At 31.4% G+C, this 18,316-nt stretch overlaps 1 protein-coding gene across 2 annotated transcripts in view; it reads left to right on the top strand.

The window, feature by feature from the left end:
• The window catches only part of LOC118201109 (protein DENND6B), a 180,323-nt gene that overhangs the window by 9,687 nt on the left and 152,320 nt on the right, over positions 1–18,316 (top strand). For both annotated transcript variants that reach the window (XM_085822994.1, XM_085822997.1), the window contains exon 3: positions 15,421–15,573. In XM_085822994.1, coding sequence (XP_085679120.1) covers positions 15,421–15,573 — 153 coding nt within the window. The remainder of the gene's footprint in view (positions 1–15,420; positions 15,574–18,316) is intronic.

Genomic DNA, 18,316 nt, shown 5'->3' with positions numbered 1-18,316 from the left:
TTTTCCTGTTACGGGCATGAGCATCACTGAGGAGTGGCTTCTCAATTGCAGCACGGCCAGCAATTCCCTGTTTATGAAGCTCCCTTCTAATTGTTTTGGTACTCACAGGGTTCGGTAACACAACATTCATTTCAGCAGTAACTTTTGCAGCTGTGGTCTTCTTATTTTTCGTCACAATTGCCCTTAATGATCGTCTGTCACGATCATTCAGGACACACTTTCATCCATGCTGTGATTTAGCAGATCATGTTTTTCCGCTTTTCAAATATGCGGAATAAATCTTCGATACAGTACCTCTTGAAACACTAAACACCTCGGCTACCTTGCTTACGGAAGCACCTACCATACGTGCTCCAACAATTTGCCCACGTTCGAAGTCTGTTAACTCTGACATAATGCAATGACAACCTCACATAACAGTACTCCGACAACAACTGAACTGTTTAGCACATTTACGAAGTTGTATAGGTGGCGTCAGTAGTCCAAAACGCCAGCGCCACCTACATATTTCATTAAAATCAATCTTTCTTTTCAAACATGCATTTCACAAGGTGTTTCCATATTTTTGTCCATCCACTGTACTTTTTGCTCATTATTATGAACTTTCACTTTACACCTGTATTTGTTTTCTACTTTTGTTGTTATTGCTTTTGATATTCGTACACAGTTATTTGCAGTTTTTTCTTAAATTTTTTATCTTGTATGCATAGAACTATGGAAAATATGTTGATTCTGTATCAGTATGAATAACGTTAGTAACTGTGGATGGATGTTATTCCAACCATTTTAAATCATTATAACTATTTTGCAAACTTTCCTTTTGTTTTTAGAACTCAGTTCTTTATCTAGCATTATGTGTTTTAACCATTCAGCATTAGCCATTCACTAGTTGATTCTTTGCATTATCCAGTCACTTGTTTCCTCTTAGGGTGTCGAGAACGAAAAGCCAAATTTTAATTCATGGGTGTGCATCTATTTAATACAAGATGTTTTGTAACTTGACATATATGTCACTTGATCCAGATTTAACTTTAAAATGCTTACTTTTAATGCAATTTTGTAAAATATTCTCAATTGTTTTCAAAGCTTTAATTATTCAAAATCTTTCTCGTAATAAGATCATGTTATTTGAATTCCAGGGTGACAGTTCTTCATGTGTACAAATATCATCAAAAACCTAGTAAAGTTATATTTATCTGACAAAAACATTATATTATATTAAACAAATATTATATACAGGAAGGATTTCTCATTGTCTTGATGAATTATCTTAGTTCTTAAAATATTATCCTTATTTTTAAACGTGACAAAACTCAAAGATTTTGTATCAGGTAGATAAATAACAACTTTGAACTAAATGAATTAAAAACTTTCAGAGCTTTCAATGCCAGAAAAAGAATGTTCAGGGTTTTTACACTTGATAGGAGTTTACCGACACAGTTATTTAGAAGTCTAAAAATCCAAGCAAATACTCTAATTAATTGATCTCTGGTATGTTTCAATCTTTCACCAGATCCGTAGTCACCATTCTAGCCTTTTTTTCTTTCTACGTCTTACTTCTGTAGACTGACTATCGGTTTCACCAACTGGCCAACATTCAGGATTTTCCTTTAACTGTATCAAAAAATGATTGCTTCTGCATGGAAGCAATCATGCCCGAAGCAGAACTACCACGTTCAATAATATTTGTTCAGCCAATCAGCAATATTTTGGAACATGTTCCCATGCTTTAGGGTTTGTCAACTGATGAATTTCTTTAGCTTGGTTGGTTACAAAATCTGACCAGTTTTCCAGCTGTTTTATACACCAGATGTCTGTAGCAGAATCAGACCAAAGTATTAAAATTTGGTAGACCAAACGCTTTGATAAAATTTGGTAGACCAAACGCTTTGATAAAATTTGGTAGACCAAACACTTTGATACTAGAATACACAAGACCTAGTGCCTTTTCATCAACTCCAACCATATCATTCTTAAGGGTGGGAAAGAAGCTACCCTGGACTTTGTTTTAACAAGAGCTGACTTCATGTCAGAATTAACTATTGATCGAGCTAAGACATGCAACATAACATCAACAAAAATATGCAATATAGAAAAAGAATTAATTGCCATATAATGAAGCAAAATTAAATTTTTTAGTTCATGTACATTTTTATACCATTTTGAGAATTTATTCAGAATATCTGGTGGTAATTCATAATCTTAAGTTATTTTTTACTTCCACAAATCTTGCAGCTGTACTTTTGAACAAGCCAAAAGGAACAAAAAGTTGAAGTTAACAAGCCAAAAGGATAAAAAATCTTTTATGCTATTGACAAAATTAATTTCTTTGTTATTTTCATTTCACATGCCAGTGGCTCTAAATTTTAGGACATCTTAAAGTGTCGCTTTCTCTCCCCACCTTTTTTCTAAAACGAAAGTTTCTCCAAAGTACTTGTCAACATTTTTACAAGCAGCTTTGCTTTCAAAGCCACTCGAATTAAAACAGCCTCTAGACGAGATTAACTTTGTTTATCGTGTAAAGTTAACTTTTTCACTAATATTAAAAACTCCACAATTGTCCATATAGAATGAATTTTTCAATTTTTAAGTAGTTTCATCATATGGTGGATGGCAGTTCTCTAAAAGATGCATTATATATGCAAATAATTCAACAAATAAGGGCTAGAACAAACTCCAAATACAACTCAACAATGTCTATAAATCTCTTGATCTTCATTATATGGGAGGATGGAAAATCTCTATTTTAGGGTGTAAGAATTATCATCAAAATACTTTTGCAATGTCAAAACTTATCCTAGTTCCATACATTCCAAAATGATCAAGACTATTGGGCATAACTCTTTTAAATAAATAATTGTTTTGAAAGATTTAAAGCAACTTTTTAAAGAGAGCTAGGAGCATCAAAAACTGGGCGAATTTTTGAAGTTTTACTATCTAATTTAACTCCTTCGAGCCGGGTAGCGAAAATGCGCGCTTATCGCTTAGGCTGGCAGTGTCTTACACAAGCGTCTCTCCAGGGCCGGGGGCTTTTTTGCTACTAAGCCTAAATCCATGAAATTTCCAAAGTATCAACGCATTGTTTAATAATGCTCTATAGAGTATTTAAACGGCTTATGCTTTATAAATATTTTTATATATATACTTTAATTACCTTATTTCTTGTTTAAATGCATATTTTACACATTTTATTTTAATTACTCACCATTTTATGAATTTTAACATTATACATCTGAAAACTAAATATATTACTTAAAATTCTCTTCTCGTATGAAAAATTTGAAAACAGGGATCTACACACAGTCCTACATTACATTCCTTGCACTCGTAATAACTCATTTGCCGTTTTGGAGGATTTTTCCGGGAATGTGAACAAACGAAGCATCGTCGTCTCATTTTCTTATCAGTCTCTTCTGAACAAAGTTTTGGAAAATGTCTTTCAGTTAACCTTTCAGAATCAATATCTGAAATATTTTGCATCATTTCTGCTATTTCATGCTCTGTTAAACATTTTCGACGCTTCGACATTGCAACGGTAAAAACAAAGAATTCACGTCTAACAAGATCTAATTATTTTCTAAAAACTGAACTGCAAACCGAAATACCCAACGCTTTAGAGCAAATAAAACTTCTCTACTTACAGTAAACAACTACCACGTGCGAATAAAGTGCGATTTAAAGAGACATCATAAATCACGCCATTCGGAAACATTTATTTTCCCGTTTGTTTATATAATCAAAAACACGTGTATGTGAGTCATGCTTCTCTCATTTCGAGTAGAAGGTCTAATTTACATGTATCTGAAACCATATGGACATACAGTGCCATCTTGTGGCAGAAATTATAGTTTGAAAAACGTTCCAAAGTACTGGCACAAATACGTGACAGTTGGTAGAGAACGAAACAATCCTCTGGCATGCCTGCGTGTCGGCCGGTAGGTAAGTGTGTTCGTTGCTGGCACGTATACGTGACAGTCGGCACGAAGGGGTTAATCACTGGCTAATGAGGCAGATAGTTCATTACTCAATTCAATTTCTGGTACACATTCAATGATACTCATTTTTTCTCATTTCTCGAGTACCTTTTGATAATCATGTAGAAGTTTACCCCTTTGAACTTATTTTAATACATTTTTCATGACTCTTCCAGAGTAGTTCTTTATTATCAGAATGCATAGAATCACATTTCCATGGCAGTTTGAATTTTGTATCTCCCATCAGAAAGAATTTTCATTTTGTCTTAAAAATCAATTAAACTGTCTTTCTCATTAGCAATTTGAGATGAACCAGCTATTCCTAAAATTTCAAGTTTGCACAGTGCACTTAGAGGAATATTCTTAACATGCATAGACAAAGTAGTTAAAATGCTAATATTTGTATATGAGTTCTGGTTTCAAATTACCGTCCACCTAAATTTAGTTTTCAGGGCTGTTAGACCTGAATCTAGTTCAACTAAGTTCTCAGTGAGCAATTTTTCCAAAACATTAGTCCCAATCAAAAGGTCATTCTCACTTTCTTCACATGATCAGTCATTTAAGTTAAATGATTAATTAAGTCATTTTTGTTAAATATATTTTGTTTTGTTTCAGATGTTTTAAAATTTTACAATCAGTAATTTTTGTAATAAATTCACATATCGATTTCTCTGAAAGAACTTCAAAACTGCAGGTATACGACTTTTTTATATCATCAACTTCAGCAGGAAATACTTTATGTTCCTTTGGGTTTGTTTCATACCCACCTCCAAATAACATGTATATTTCAGTTTCATTTCTAAGCGGAGGAACTGCCAGTAATATCAAAATTCTTTTGTTTGTGTTACTACTTTGGCTCGCAGAATCACATCAATTGCAGATTTTTCTGTCTTGTCATTGAGCCCAAATGACTACACAAAACATTTACAAGTAAAATGTTTGATTTCTGTGGCAGTTAGAGAGGGAATTCCATGTTTTACATACTTCTTTTTCCCTTGTGTAGACACATAAAATCAGAATGAGAATCATTACATTGATATCCTATCAATTGATTTTTAACAGTACAAATTTGCTTAAATGACTTGCTTATTTAAGACATAAAAAACATGTACCTTTCTTTAATGATAACCATTTTTTACCAATTAAAGTCATCTTTCTAGCTTTAAAATGTCTTACTGAGCTGGAATTTATCACAAAAAATACAATTAAGTGACTTACCTATATTGTCAAGGCTGACCAGTGCAGAGGCCATCATAAGTTCTGTTTCCTCTGTTTTTTCACTTCTTTTTAAATTTAAGGTTAGAAGCAAATCCGGTTTTTGCTAATAACACCATTTCTTTGCCTTAAACTTCTTGAAGAAGAAAGTTCATTAGTTGATCTAAAGTATGGGAGCTGTTTGGATCACTTGGCTCATAATTTCTCTTTCTATCCTGCGTAAGCAGAAGTACTTCTGAGAGGAAGCTTACCACTAGTGGAATTAGAAAATCCTCAAACTTTCCTTGCATTCTTCTTTAGCTCTCCAAAGTTCTTAGTTTACCTTTTAGTTTATCATATAAAGCTGCCAAATCAATCTTGGTTCATCTAGTCACAGCATTCTTTATAAGCATGATTAATAAAATCTAGGTGAACAATTTATGTCTTCCCAATTTTTAGTCCAAAGGGGCTTTGTCCCTGAAGGACTATTGTTTTCGTTTTGCGATTTTGCTTCGGACTCCTATAAACGTCGGTTCACTTTTCAAACTGTTGCCACAAAATGTTAGAGTCCTGCATTATATTTGTAGAAATTAAATAATGAAAAATCTGCATAAATGATTGTCTATTTCTCACATTGTGATAAAACAATGGTACATAGAGCCATCGAATTTTGAATGACGAAATCCTACTGCGAATATGGGCATCTGAAATCCCAAATTTGGAATTTGTTTTATTATAGATTTTATATTATGTAAAACTTTAACGAATTTTTGATTTACAAATTCAATGCTTTAAAAGCGAGAAATGGCAACGTTATATAGAAAAAAAATACTTTTATCTCCAGCTCGCGAGACTGTGTATATCGGAAATTCTAAAGGTATGCTTAATTTAACATTATTTTGCGATATTGCTCTTGAACTGAATTTTATGGTTTAAGTGCAAAGAACATGATATTTAATAAATAAAGGTAACACTCAAAACGTTAAAAAAACGACCCTTTGGACGTAATTTAAAATCTGAAAAATTTCAGAAACTCTGAATGAGATGCTCCGCTTTTGATTTTGGCTCCACAGACTGCACTAGATATTGCATCTTATCTTCATTCATCAGGTAAAGACTTGTTCCACGAATTTCCTGAAATAAGTTTCAGAGCTTAATAAATGATTAGGTACAGTTTGCTGGCACATATTTGTGGAATGCATTTTTTCAAATACACATTATCCTTATCGTTCCCATTTCATTTGTGCAACATTAGAATTTCTGTAATATGTGGTATATTGCAGAATGTCAGCTACATTGGCATAGAATAGGGAGAGGGATACCTGCAGTGTAAAGGCTGCATTTTTGGGCATCCTTACCCATTATTTGCAATTTGCATTGAAAACATTTTATAAGCATGCAATACTGCATCGCAATTTTGAAACTTAAAGAGAGAATTTCCACTAGCGCAAGTATAATGATGTTATCACATGTAGCAGCACTTGATGCTGTAGAATTATTTTTAACCCTTTTGAGACTAACAGGACAGTACGTCCCAAGGGAGATTTCATTTTTAGTCTTGAAAGGGTTAAAAGAAATTCTACTACAAAAATATGCCCTATATTTGATTTTTCGTGTAAAGGTAAGAACTCTCCTTTGCTGAATGACTGTCTAGAAACAGGACCAAATCGTATAGAGAAAATTCCTTCATTATTTGTAAGAGTTTGTCAAAAAGAAATTGGTGTAATTTCAGGTACAAAAAAGACCTTTGTATAGATATCTGTGGCCAAAGAAGACCAAGATTTTCTTAGATTCATATACAAAAACTTCAATAACTATGTAGCTATTTTAGATTCCGTAATTGAAGAATACTCATAGATAGATTTTTCAATTTTTGAAGACCTCTTATAATGCAACTAGCTTTTAAACCACACCTGATCAGTGTCTCGAAAGCATCCATGGAACTACAAACAGAACTAATTTAGTTAGGAGAAGGTAACATAATGTTACCTTCTCCTAACTAAATTAGTTATGTCTAACTAATTTAGTTAATTAATTAACTAAATTAATTACGTCTCTTTTTAATATCAGAAAGAATCTCAATGAAATGAAAAGTGCAGTTGAATAGCCAAAATTGTATGAACGTTGTTGCCATTTTCTTTTCTGCTTTGGAAGTACTTACTGTTGTAAATTAACATTTTCATATATATTGCAAATTAAAAATTAATTAACATCACAGATAACCGATGTTCATTTAGAAGACTAGTTCAAATTAAGTGTGATGAAGCTCGAATAAAATACTGTCTGCTTTCAAGAAACAAATGCAAAAGTTGCATTAAATTACATTTTGTATTTTATAAATGTAAACTAAAACAGTTACCTCATATTTTCATGTCCTTAGGTGAAATTCGCATATATAAATATTATTATTTTTTGTATTATTTATGATACCATAAATCTAATTAAAAATAATTCATTAATAATTTCAGAACAATAACCCTCAATATTTTATCGACTTATGAGGCCTTATGTTTTGTTATTGAAGGGTAATGTGGCCTGTCAGGGTAAAAAGTTTCCCACCCTTGGCATAGAATGTACCTTCCCCCCACATGCATCTGGAACTCTGATTGGTGCTGGCTGTGAACTGAATAATCCAAACCGTGTTGCATTATTTCATTCATGTTCACAGTGATATAATCACATATTTATCAATGCTTAGCCTCTTCGTCTTTTGAATTTGTACTTCTTTTAATTTCAGAAATTAAGTATGACATGTAAGATGATCAAAAGATGATAAAGTAAGAAAAAGATGCAGTGTTCTGGCATCATCACAGAAAATTAAAAATTTAGTGAAGTTAAAAAATGGTACATGTGTTTCATCACTTGCAAAAGAACTAATAGCTGTGACTTAATCTAGCATAAAAACAATATAGGAGAATGAAGAGAAGATTCAGTGAAGTATTAGAGCTTTAATATGCTTGAAAGTGTAATTGTTAGTCATTGTCCCAAGTGAAAACCACCATCTTTTATATATCCTGTACTTGCACATTAAGCAACAATAAAAGTCCTTTCAGTTAACATTTGTTTTATTTTCCCCTTTTTATTATAACAATAAATTATATGTATATTTGCTTTCATATGTATTCATACATCTTTTAAATTGTACATATACAAACTTTATTAATTGGAACTATACCTAATATATTTTTTTTCATAGAAAGTTTAGTTTGCAGAATACGATTTTGCTAGCATTTGGCAGGAGTTTACTTATATAATATCCATCTACTAATTTATTATTGCCATCTACTAATTTGCATTACTGATGCCATCATTATGTGTATATATATATGTCATAATAAAAGCAAAGGAAAAGACAGAACACTGTAGATGCGTGATTAGACCCATATTGAAGAAGATTTTCATTGTGTAGTATGCTAGTAATGCTAACATGGTAATATCTAAAGAACTTGGCAGTCGAGGCAGTTTTAATTCCATTTTTATTTGCAACTGATATTTGTGGCCACAATCACTTGGCAGTCTAGTCGTGCCTTTCCACAGAAGATTTTACATTTTTGATATTGTTGAGATAGAAAGCAAGCCAGCGAAATTACATCTTAGCACAGTAGAGAGCAAACGCTGAAGTACGTAGTTATGAAAGATGGAAGCATGGCGAAGAGAAAAGTTTTGGTTTAGAATTACGTCATCAGAGTTGCGTGGGCCATAGAGTGATCTCGAAATGATGCAATGCAGAGAAGTTATTACGATTTTTGAATAGAGAGGAAGAATTAATGTTTATAATTATATTATAATTCTGATTTATATAATTTTATCTTACATATATATATTGTGCTCTGTAGAATTTAGCTGTAGTATTTTTGGAACTAGCACATTCTGCTATAACATTCTTCTGAACTTTTCTTGTATATAAAAATTTCCAAATTTGGCCTATTTAGTTGGTGCCCTTGGGCAAGGCCAAGCAGAAGTATTTCTTCTCTTTTTTAGTTTAATCATCAAGTTATGTGCAGGTGAGAGCTATCTGATGGCTTGGGAACAGGTTATACTCTATTTTTTATTCTTAAACATTAATTTTAAGTTTATAATTTTGTAGGAGTATAGGAGCACATAATAACATAATATAAATGAATAAAGTGTATACACTTACTGTTTTTTCCATCATTAGAATTACATGCTGATTGAAGCAGTAATCAATTATTTTTTGTTAATATATATAAAATTATTTTAAATTATTTTGGCTTTTTTCCTTTTTTTAGAATTTAAATTTTTTTACTTTTATAAGTATTTGTTAAGAATTTAAATTTGTTTTAGTTTAAATAAATATATATATAATGTTGTATGATCTTAAATCCATTTAGTGTGAATACAAGTTATTACTACTTGTGCAATTGCTGCAAAGTTAAGTTAATAATAATTTATTTCCTAAACAGTATTGATTAATTGATTATATTATCTCCTAAGTTTAATTAAAGTAGAATCATTTTAAAAGTGTGAATCCATACTGGTAAGTTATATTTTGAAAGATGTTTTGAAGTAAATTGAAAGTAAAATGTTAATAATGTTTTAACGGGGACTGGAGTTAAATCATCATGAAGAATAAAATTTCAATTGTAAAAGGAAAAATTAAAACATGTAATCATTGTCATTGATCGGAAATTAGTTGACTTTTCAAGGGGAACAAACCAACTCCCGTTCAATGAACAATAATTGATAAAAATACGTAAATACGAAAGTGTTTCGTCTTTACTCGAGTTATAATTTAAAGCCAAACCGGCAATTCTAGTCAGGCCAAATATTTCCGCGAATAGAAGGAATTATGAACCAATGCTGATACTCAAGGAACTTATTCTTATGAAGCATTTTAGTCAATTCAATTTGGAGTAAAAATCAATTACTGTAGAGAAATCCTATTTAACTCGAGTAACCGTCCCCGACACTTTCATGTTTATGTATTTGAGTACTATATTATTTGTAGAAATTAAACATTGGAAATTGTCATTATGAAATCGAATTCAAAGTAAAGTTGAAATAAACATAGAAGATTACAAAATAAGATAAATAATGCAAACTTTGTAAAAACAAATCAAAGACAATATAAAAATAATATAGAAAATAATATAAATAAGATCAGTGAATGTACATAAAGATATAAAGGCCAGAAATGGTATTAAGTAACTTACATTCTTTCTAGTGGGGGAGTTGGCAAAGTGTTCTCTTCGTGTCTGACTCAGAAGTGTAGGGTGTCCGAAAATTCTTAGCGGCAGTAGGGGCTTTGAATAATATCAGTCGGTAAGACTTGGGTGAAGTAATTTATGGTAGTGGGTGGGACTTGGAATTCTTGAGGGATGTATTTTGTGGAGTTCTTATCTGAGAGAGACTGTCTGTTAAGATTTTTTTTTTTTTTTTTGAAAATACTAGTGAATGGAAATTAATTAATTTCTGGCTAATTGTCGTGTCGCAGTGATTAAGAATTTAAGAAAGGAAAAAGGAATTTTCACTGTCCAAGAGCTGATAGACAGACTAAAGGCATGAAATAGGCCCATTTTTTTAGTAACAGTATATGTCTGAAGACAATTAGCTTTTTACAATATATACAATTGAGTAATTACACTATATACAAATCTTCCAACTGACAGTCATCCAACTTATACCGCCTTCTCAGGTTTAGGAACAAATTATCATATCCGTATCAGTTAAATGATTTAGAGTGAGTATTTAACGCCTGCTCTTTTAAGGCAATGGTTGATAAATTGAATGGGAATTAGATTATTTTTGAGAATTTTGATAAGGATCAAAATTTCGCATTGTAAATCTATTGTATCTGTGCATATAGTTTTAATTCGTTGTATTTGATTAATTATAGTATTGTTAATTACTTTTTTGGATATGTTGGAGTTCCAATTTATTAATTTGTTAGTATTGAAATTGAAGTTTCTTGTTTTGTCAAAAAGTAAAATTTTTTTGTAGTTAATGATTTGAAGATCTAGAAAGTCTATGCTATTTTGTGAATTATTAGTTTTATTAAGTGTAAGACAATTCGGATAAATCTCGGAGTGTTCAATTTTACCAAAATTATTAATTGTAATAAGGTCATCAATATACCTGTAGGTGTGTTTGTAGTAATTTAACTCTTGTGGTTGTAGATTTTTTTGGAAGTTAAATTCTTTGACAAATAAAAAGATATTACAGATCGAGGTGCTGGAATGTAAGCCCATTGGCAATCCTCTGACTTGTTTAAAAAGTTGATTTTGAAACTTGATGTAGTTATGAAAAAGTGTGCATTTTAGGTAGGTTTTCCATTTGTCAAGAGTCATGATATTGAGTATATTAGGGAAAAGTTTAGGTAGATCAAGTAGACTGGTATAGATTTCTTCTAGAGGAAGTGAGGTATATAAGTTTTCAAAATCATAGCAGTTAATGTTTTGGATGTTAATGGTTTGAATGGTATTAATGACAGGAGTGTTATTATGAATGATCCAGAAATAGTTATGATTAGTGTTACAATCATTGAAAATAAATTTACAGATTTTATTAAGTTGAATTGAAAAATAATAGTCTACATTTTTCTTGTAATTATTAGTTCTATTAGCTATAAATCTAAATTTTAATGGTGTTTTATGGAATTTGGGAATTGCATAAAGATTAGTAAATCTGTTGTAGTTTGCATTGAAAGTAATATTGAGTTTCTTATGAAAAGTTTTAATCCTGTTTATTATAGATGTTTCTGTAAGGTTGGCTAATTGATAAGTAGTTGCGTTGAGAAGTTCTTTATGAATAATTTCAGCGTAGAATTGTTTTCGTATAATGCTAAAGTTATTAGTTGCTTTATCTATTTTTGTAATAGTAAAAAGCTGTTTGAATTTATTAATATCTGATGTAAGTTGCGACCAATTCAGTGTACTTTTAAATTTGAGGTGACTGATTTTGGTGGTATGCGTTGAAGAATTTTAGCTTTCCATTTTAAGAAGGTATCTATGGGTAAATTCAGTTGATAGCTTGCTTTAACTATAAATTCGTTGATGTTGTTTTCGAAAGTCTTGTAACAGTAATTTGTAGTCATGTTTCTGACTGGTCTAAATTTTGTACTATAACTCATTAGTGTTTTTAGTTGATGGTTTTGTATGATATTCAGGTTGCCAGTAATTATGTGCTGGTGATGAGAATCTACATAATTGCTGTAAATTGGTGTCTTACAATGTCATTCTGCAGTTTCATCTATTTCATGGTGGTTAGTGAGCAAGTTGCTTAAGGTCCTTTGATATTTAAATGCAATCATTGGTATTGTGTCAACTGCGGGGAAGTAATCTTTACAATCTCTGATGATTCTTGAGAAATGAATATTGTCAAACTGCGGATGCAGAAAATTGACTTTAAAATAAATTTTGCGTTGAGTGAGACTATTAGAGAGTCTGAAAAGACTAAAATCAAGAATCAGTCTTTAATGATTTGTATGTCGTCGTAGCTTTCTTGAATGAATTTTTTTAGTTTGATAAGGAATTTATTAGTACAGGAGTGTAACCAGTTGAGAAGTTTCTTGGGAAAGTAGTCTGAGTCAAAAAAACATTTCAATTGTTTTTTCAATGCAAGTGTATCCAAAGTGGATAAAAATCTCGCATTATTTTTTATTTTGCTTCCTCTTTTTCCTCTCTGCGTTTTGTTGCTGTAGAGCTTAAATTGGCTGAAAATAGACTTCTTAGAAGTATCTCTATGATTATGTATATAAGTGTTAAGTCCATATGGATAAAGTGAACGTTGTTTTAGTATATAGAGAGATTCCTGAAAAATTCATGTTTTGTGATTGGGTATTATATCTAGTATCTGAAGTTGAATAGAGTTGAAGTCATGGTGTTTAAAGTGTTCTAATTCTGCTGTATTAAGTTGTGATGGTGTACTTATTTTAATGCTATTTTTTTGTGCGTTGAATTTTTTGATTTGAGCTCTATGGTTATTGATTCGAAAGTTAAGATTGTTTTTAGTCTGTCCTATATATTTAATATGTCAAGTACCGCATGTAATCATGTAAATACAGTTAAATGTTTTTCATAGAAATTGTTTTTTGGGTTTACCTGTAGCAGGCATGGTGTTAAATTTTCAAGTTTGTCATCTAGTGGAATGACATTTAATGATTTCAATATGAGTTAAACTAGCAAGATATAAAAGTAAGGAGGCTGCTAACCTTCAATACAGTAAAGTTTTTGTATAAGAACTTTAAAACTTAAAAAAGAATTGAGATAATATATAAAGTGGGTACATTAGGTAAGAGCTGCTATTTAGCATATCAAATGTTGTATGATCTTAAATCCATTTAGTGTGAATACAAGTTATTACTACTTGCGCAATTGCTGCAAAGTTAGTTAATAATAATTTATTTCCTAAACAGTATTGATTAATTGATTATATTATCTCCTAAGTTTAATTAAAGTAGAATCATTTTAAAAGTGTGAATCCATACTGGTAAGTTATATTTTGAAAGATGTTTTGAAGTAAATTGAAAGTAAAATGTTAATAATGTTTTAACGGGGACTGGAGTTAAATCATCATGAAGAATAAAATTTCAATTGTAAAAGGAAAAATTAAAACATGTAATCATTGTCATTGATCGGAAATTAGTTGACTTTTCAAGGGGAACAAACCAACTCCCGTTCAATGAACAATAATTGATAAAAATACGTAAATACGAAAGTGTTTCGTCTTTACTCGAGTTATAATTTAAAGCCAAACCGGCAATTCTAGTCAGGCCAAATATTTCCGCGAATAGAAGGAATTATGAACCAATGCTGATACTCAAGGAACTTATTCTTATGAAGCATTTTAGTCAATTCAATTTGGAGTAAAAATCAATTACTGTAGAGAAATCCTATTTAACTCGAGTAACCGTCCCCGACACTTTCATGTTTATGTATTTGAGTACTATATTATTTGTAGAAATTAAACATTGGAAATTGTCATTATGAAATCGAATTCAAAGTAAAGTTGAAATAAACATAGAAGATTACAAAATAAGATAAATAATGCAAACTTTGTAAAAACAAATCAAAGACAATATAAAAATAATATAGAAAATAATATAAATAAGATCAGTGAATGTACATAAAGATATAAAGGCCAGAAATGGTATTAAGTAACTTACATTCTTTCTAGTGGGGGAGTTGGCAAAGTGTTCTCTTCGTGTCTGACTCAGAAGTGTAGGGTGTCCGAAAATTCTTAGCGGCAGTAGGGGCTTTGAATAATATCAGTCGGTAAGACTTGGGTGAAGTAATTTATGGTAGTGGGTGGGACTTGGAATTCTTGAGGGATGTATTTTGTGGAGTTCTTATCTGAGAGAGACTGTCTGTTAAGATTTTTTTTTTTTTTTTTGAAAATACTAGTGAATGGAAATTAATTAATTTCTGGCTAATTGTCGTGTCGCAATGATTAAGAATTTAAGAAAGGAAAAAGGAATTTTCACTGTCCAAGAGCTGATAGACAGACTAAAGGCATGAAATAGGCCCATTTTTTTAGTAACAGTATATGTCTGAAGACAATTAGCTTTTTACAATATATACAATTGAGTAATTACACTATATACAAATCTTCCAACTGACAGTCATCCAACTTATACCGCCTTCTCAGGTTTAGGAACAAATTATCATATCCCTATCAGTTAAATGATTTAGAGTGAGTATTTAACGCCTGCTCTTTTAAGGCAATGGTTGATAAATTGAATGGGAATTAGATTATTTTTGAGAATTTTGATAAGGATCAAAATTTTGCGTTGTAAATCTATTGTATCTGTGCATATAGTTTTAATTCGTTGTATTTGATTAATTATAGTATTGTTAATTACTTTTTTGGATATGTTGGAGTTCCAATTTATTAATTTGTTAGTATTGAAATTGAAGTTTCTTGTTTTGTCAAAAAGTAAAATTTTTTTGTAGTTAATGATTTGAAGATCTAGAAAGTCTATGCTATTTTGTGAATTATTAGTTTTATATATATATATCAGTTAAAATCTAAACTTTTTTTGGTTATTTAAATTAATTCAATAAATTAGTAATAAACACTTTTATTAGTTCCTGCCAGTTAAACCAGTTGTTATCAACTTCTGCCATGTACTGGGCAAAAATTATTTTCTGTTGGTAGAAAGCTCATTCTGGTTACAATTATCTAAAAAACTTAGGCAATGAGTGAAAATTTTCTATATGCTATGTGATTAAAAATCTATCACATTTAATGTTTCTGTTCAATATTTGTACTGAAGGTCTTTCATTCATTACAGAAAACAAGTATTTGTTATATGGCATTTCCAGATTCAAATTCAGGTTGTATGGGAAATACCCAGTTTTATTTTCGGATGCGACAATGCCCAGTACGCAGACCTAATTTGCCAGTTCATGAAGAATTTAACAGAATTTGCTCAGTGCCTCTACAGGTAAAAAACACATTAATTTTAACTGATCTGAATTTCTATAGCATGTTTTTATGTGTTTTGTACTAAATTTAGCTTTGATATTACATACTGTTCTGAAATCTAAAATAATATTTATGTAAATCTTCTGTCTGCATAAGTCAGCATAAACTATATTCTAATTAAGTCTTACATGTGACATTATTCTAATTAGCATGATGTATTTATTTTGTATATATATACAAATATATTACTGCAGTATATACATTATTGTTGGCTGTTAGTTCGTTGTATCTTTCTAAATAAAAAGAAAAATAACTCCTGATAAATAAAAAGAAATTAGCAATTTATTATATAATTCAGCTATACATAGCATAATAAATAACAACAAATAGTTTAAGCAGAATGCTGAAATTAAATATTTCTTCCTTGGTACATGAGAAGTCTCATCAATTACTGAAATCAAAGTTTACGATTTAGCTAATGCTAAACCTTGGAGTTGAATAGCAGCAACATATCCAAGCAAAATAATCTTAGCTTTTAATGTGTTCAGAAATTTTTATAAACATAAAATTGTGTTCAGAAGACTGTATTATGGAATCTGTATTGTTATCTTCCTTAAAAGTTCAGTACTTTAAAGTACTTTGTTGATAGAAAATCTTGTGATCTAATGAAATTTGGGGTATTAATAAAAGTAAATAATTCGAATCATGGAATATCATTCATATGTTATGCTTATAAAGGAGGGTAAAAATTCTTAAATGAGCATTTAAAGTGATTATATTTTTACAAAGAAGTGGTTCTTCAATATTATTTTCCATTTGATTATACCCTGACGCAAGCACCTTTAAAAAAAAACTAGCGGGCAAGCCCACTATTCATTGTTCGTTTGTATAAGAGTTCCTAATGTAATTTTGCCAGTATTCGAAAGTTGGAACGAACTACCAGTGTCCAGCGGTTTCGCGCTGTCTGCACCCGCTTTATTAAAGTTTGCATCCAGAATATACTGCATACATGATACACATGCGTAAAATCATGAAAACACCCATGCAGCCAGCCCGCAAATTTTCGGGATTCGAAATTGGAATGAACTAATAGTGTCCAGCGGTTTTGCGCGGGCACCGCCTGCTTTATTAAATTATGCATACGCGATACACATGCGGAAAATCACAAAAACACCCATAGAGCCTGGCCGTTGGCCTTTATTCGAAAGTTGGACTGATGTACCAGTGTTCAGCGATTTTACCAGGCTGCGCCCGCTTTATTCGCGTATGCATCTAAAAGATACTGCAAACACGTTACACATGCGGAAAATCATGAAAACTTGCATGGAGCCAGCTCGTTCACCGGGATTTGAAAGTTGGACCGAACTACCAGTGTTCAGCGGATTTGCGAGGTCTTCGCCCGCTCTATTCCTGTATGCATCCAGAAGATACTGCATACACGATACACATGCATAAAGTCGCGAAAACACTCATGCAGGACAATCCTTTCACGTGTATTCGAAAGTTTGACTGAACTGTCAGTGTTCAGCGGTTTTGCGTGGGCTGCCCCCGCTCTAATCACATATGCATCCAGAAGATACTGCATTCACGATACACATGCGTAAAATCTCGAAAGTACTCATGCAGCCAGCCCATTCGCCGTTATTCGAAAGTTGGACCGAACTACCAGTGTTCAGCAGTTCTGCGCGGGCTGCGCCTGCTTTATTCACGTATGCGTTCAGAAGATACTGCATACACGATACACATGTGGAAAATCACGAAAACACCCATGCAGTCAGCCCATTCTATGGGATTCGAAAGTTGGACCGAACTACCAGTGTTCAGAGACTTTACCGCTCAGCCGATAATGGGCCGTTGTACCAAATATAATCTTGAACAGTTTCGGGTTTATTATTCCAACAGTGGATTCGTTATTAAATTCCTTTTTTTAAGCTACAACAGAATCCGCACAAATTTACAACAAAATTGTTTCACAAGAATATACGTAAATTAAATTTAAGTAATTCTCTTGTGCCATTGCTGCAAGGAGTGACATTTGAGTTTAACAAATATTCTCTATTCGTATAAAGCTAATATTCAAATAAATTTTAATTGTAAAAAAAATTAAAATAATTATTATTGCTGCCAACTAATTTACAATATCATTTAAATTCAAAAAGGATATGTAAATTAAGTCTACGTATCTAAAACCACAAAAAATATATTATTGGAAAAGATTAAATTTATTATTCAAAAAAAATAATAACATATTTTATAAAATAGCGCTTTCAGGTTTATTTAATTAATATATCAGCTGACTAAAGTTGTACAACTTCAAGAACGTCCTCATTTAAATTTAATGAAATATAATAACTTTTGCACACTATCAATAAAAGAAATAACGTGGCAATAACATATCATGGCAATCATCCTAACCTGAAATTTTTAGAAAAAATTGCAAAAAGCAGCTGTTTATTTAAAATACCTACATTAACAAAATATTTTCAAAATACAGTGAGGTAACATGCAATCGCGTGCTTTATTCAACTTCAGGATATAATCTTGATTTTTATTTTCGGCGATTCAAGAAATGCTTGCCACTCGGAAAAATGAGCGCAAAAATTAGCGTATTCACAGGTTTTAATTAATATCTCAGCTGATTAAAGTCCTACGAAAGTGAGAATGGTATCAATGGATTCCGAAAATTTTTTTGGAATCCGGGGATACCTGCCTTGAATTCCAACTCAGCGCCGTTCCAATGTTATTTGAAAAAAAAAAAAAAA

The sequence above is a fragment of the Stegodyphus dumicola genome, chromosome 1 (assembly GCF_044657685.1).
Source record: "Stegodyphus dumicola isolate Sdum_Otavi_A_Nest chromosome 1, ASM4465768v1".
NCBI lineage: Eukaryota > Metazoa > Arthropoda > Arachnida > Araneae > Eresidae > Stegodyphus > Stegodyphus dumicola.
Note: the sequence above shows the minus strand (reverse complement) of the source record. Positions and strands in the feature narration are given on the sequence as shown.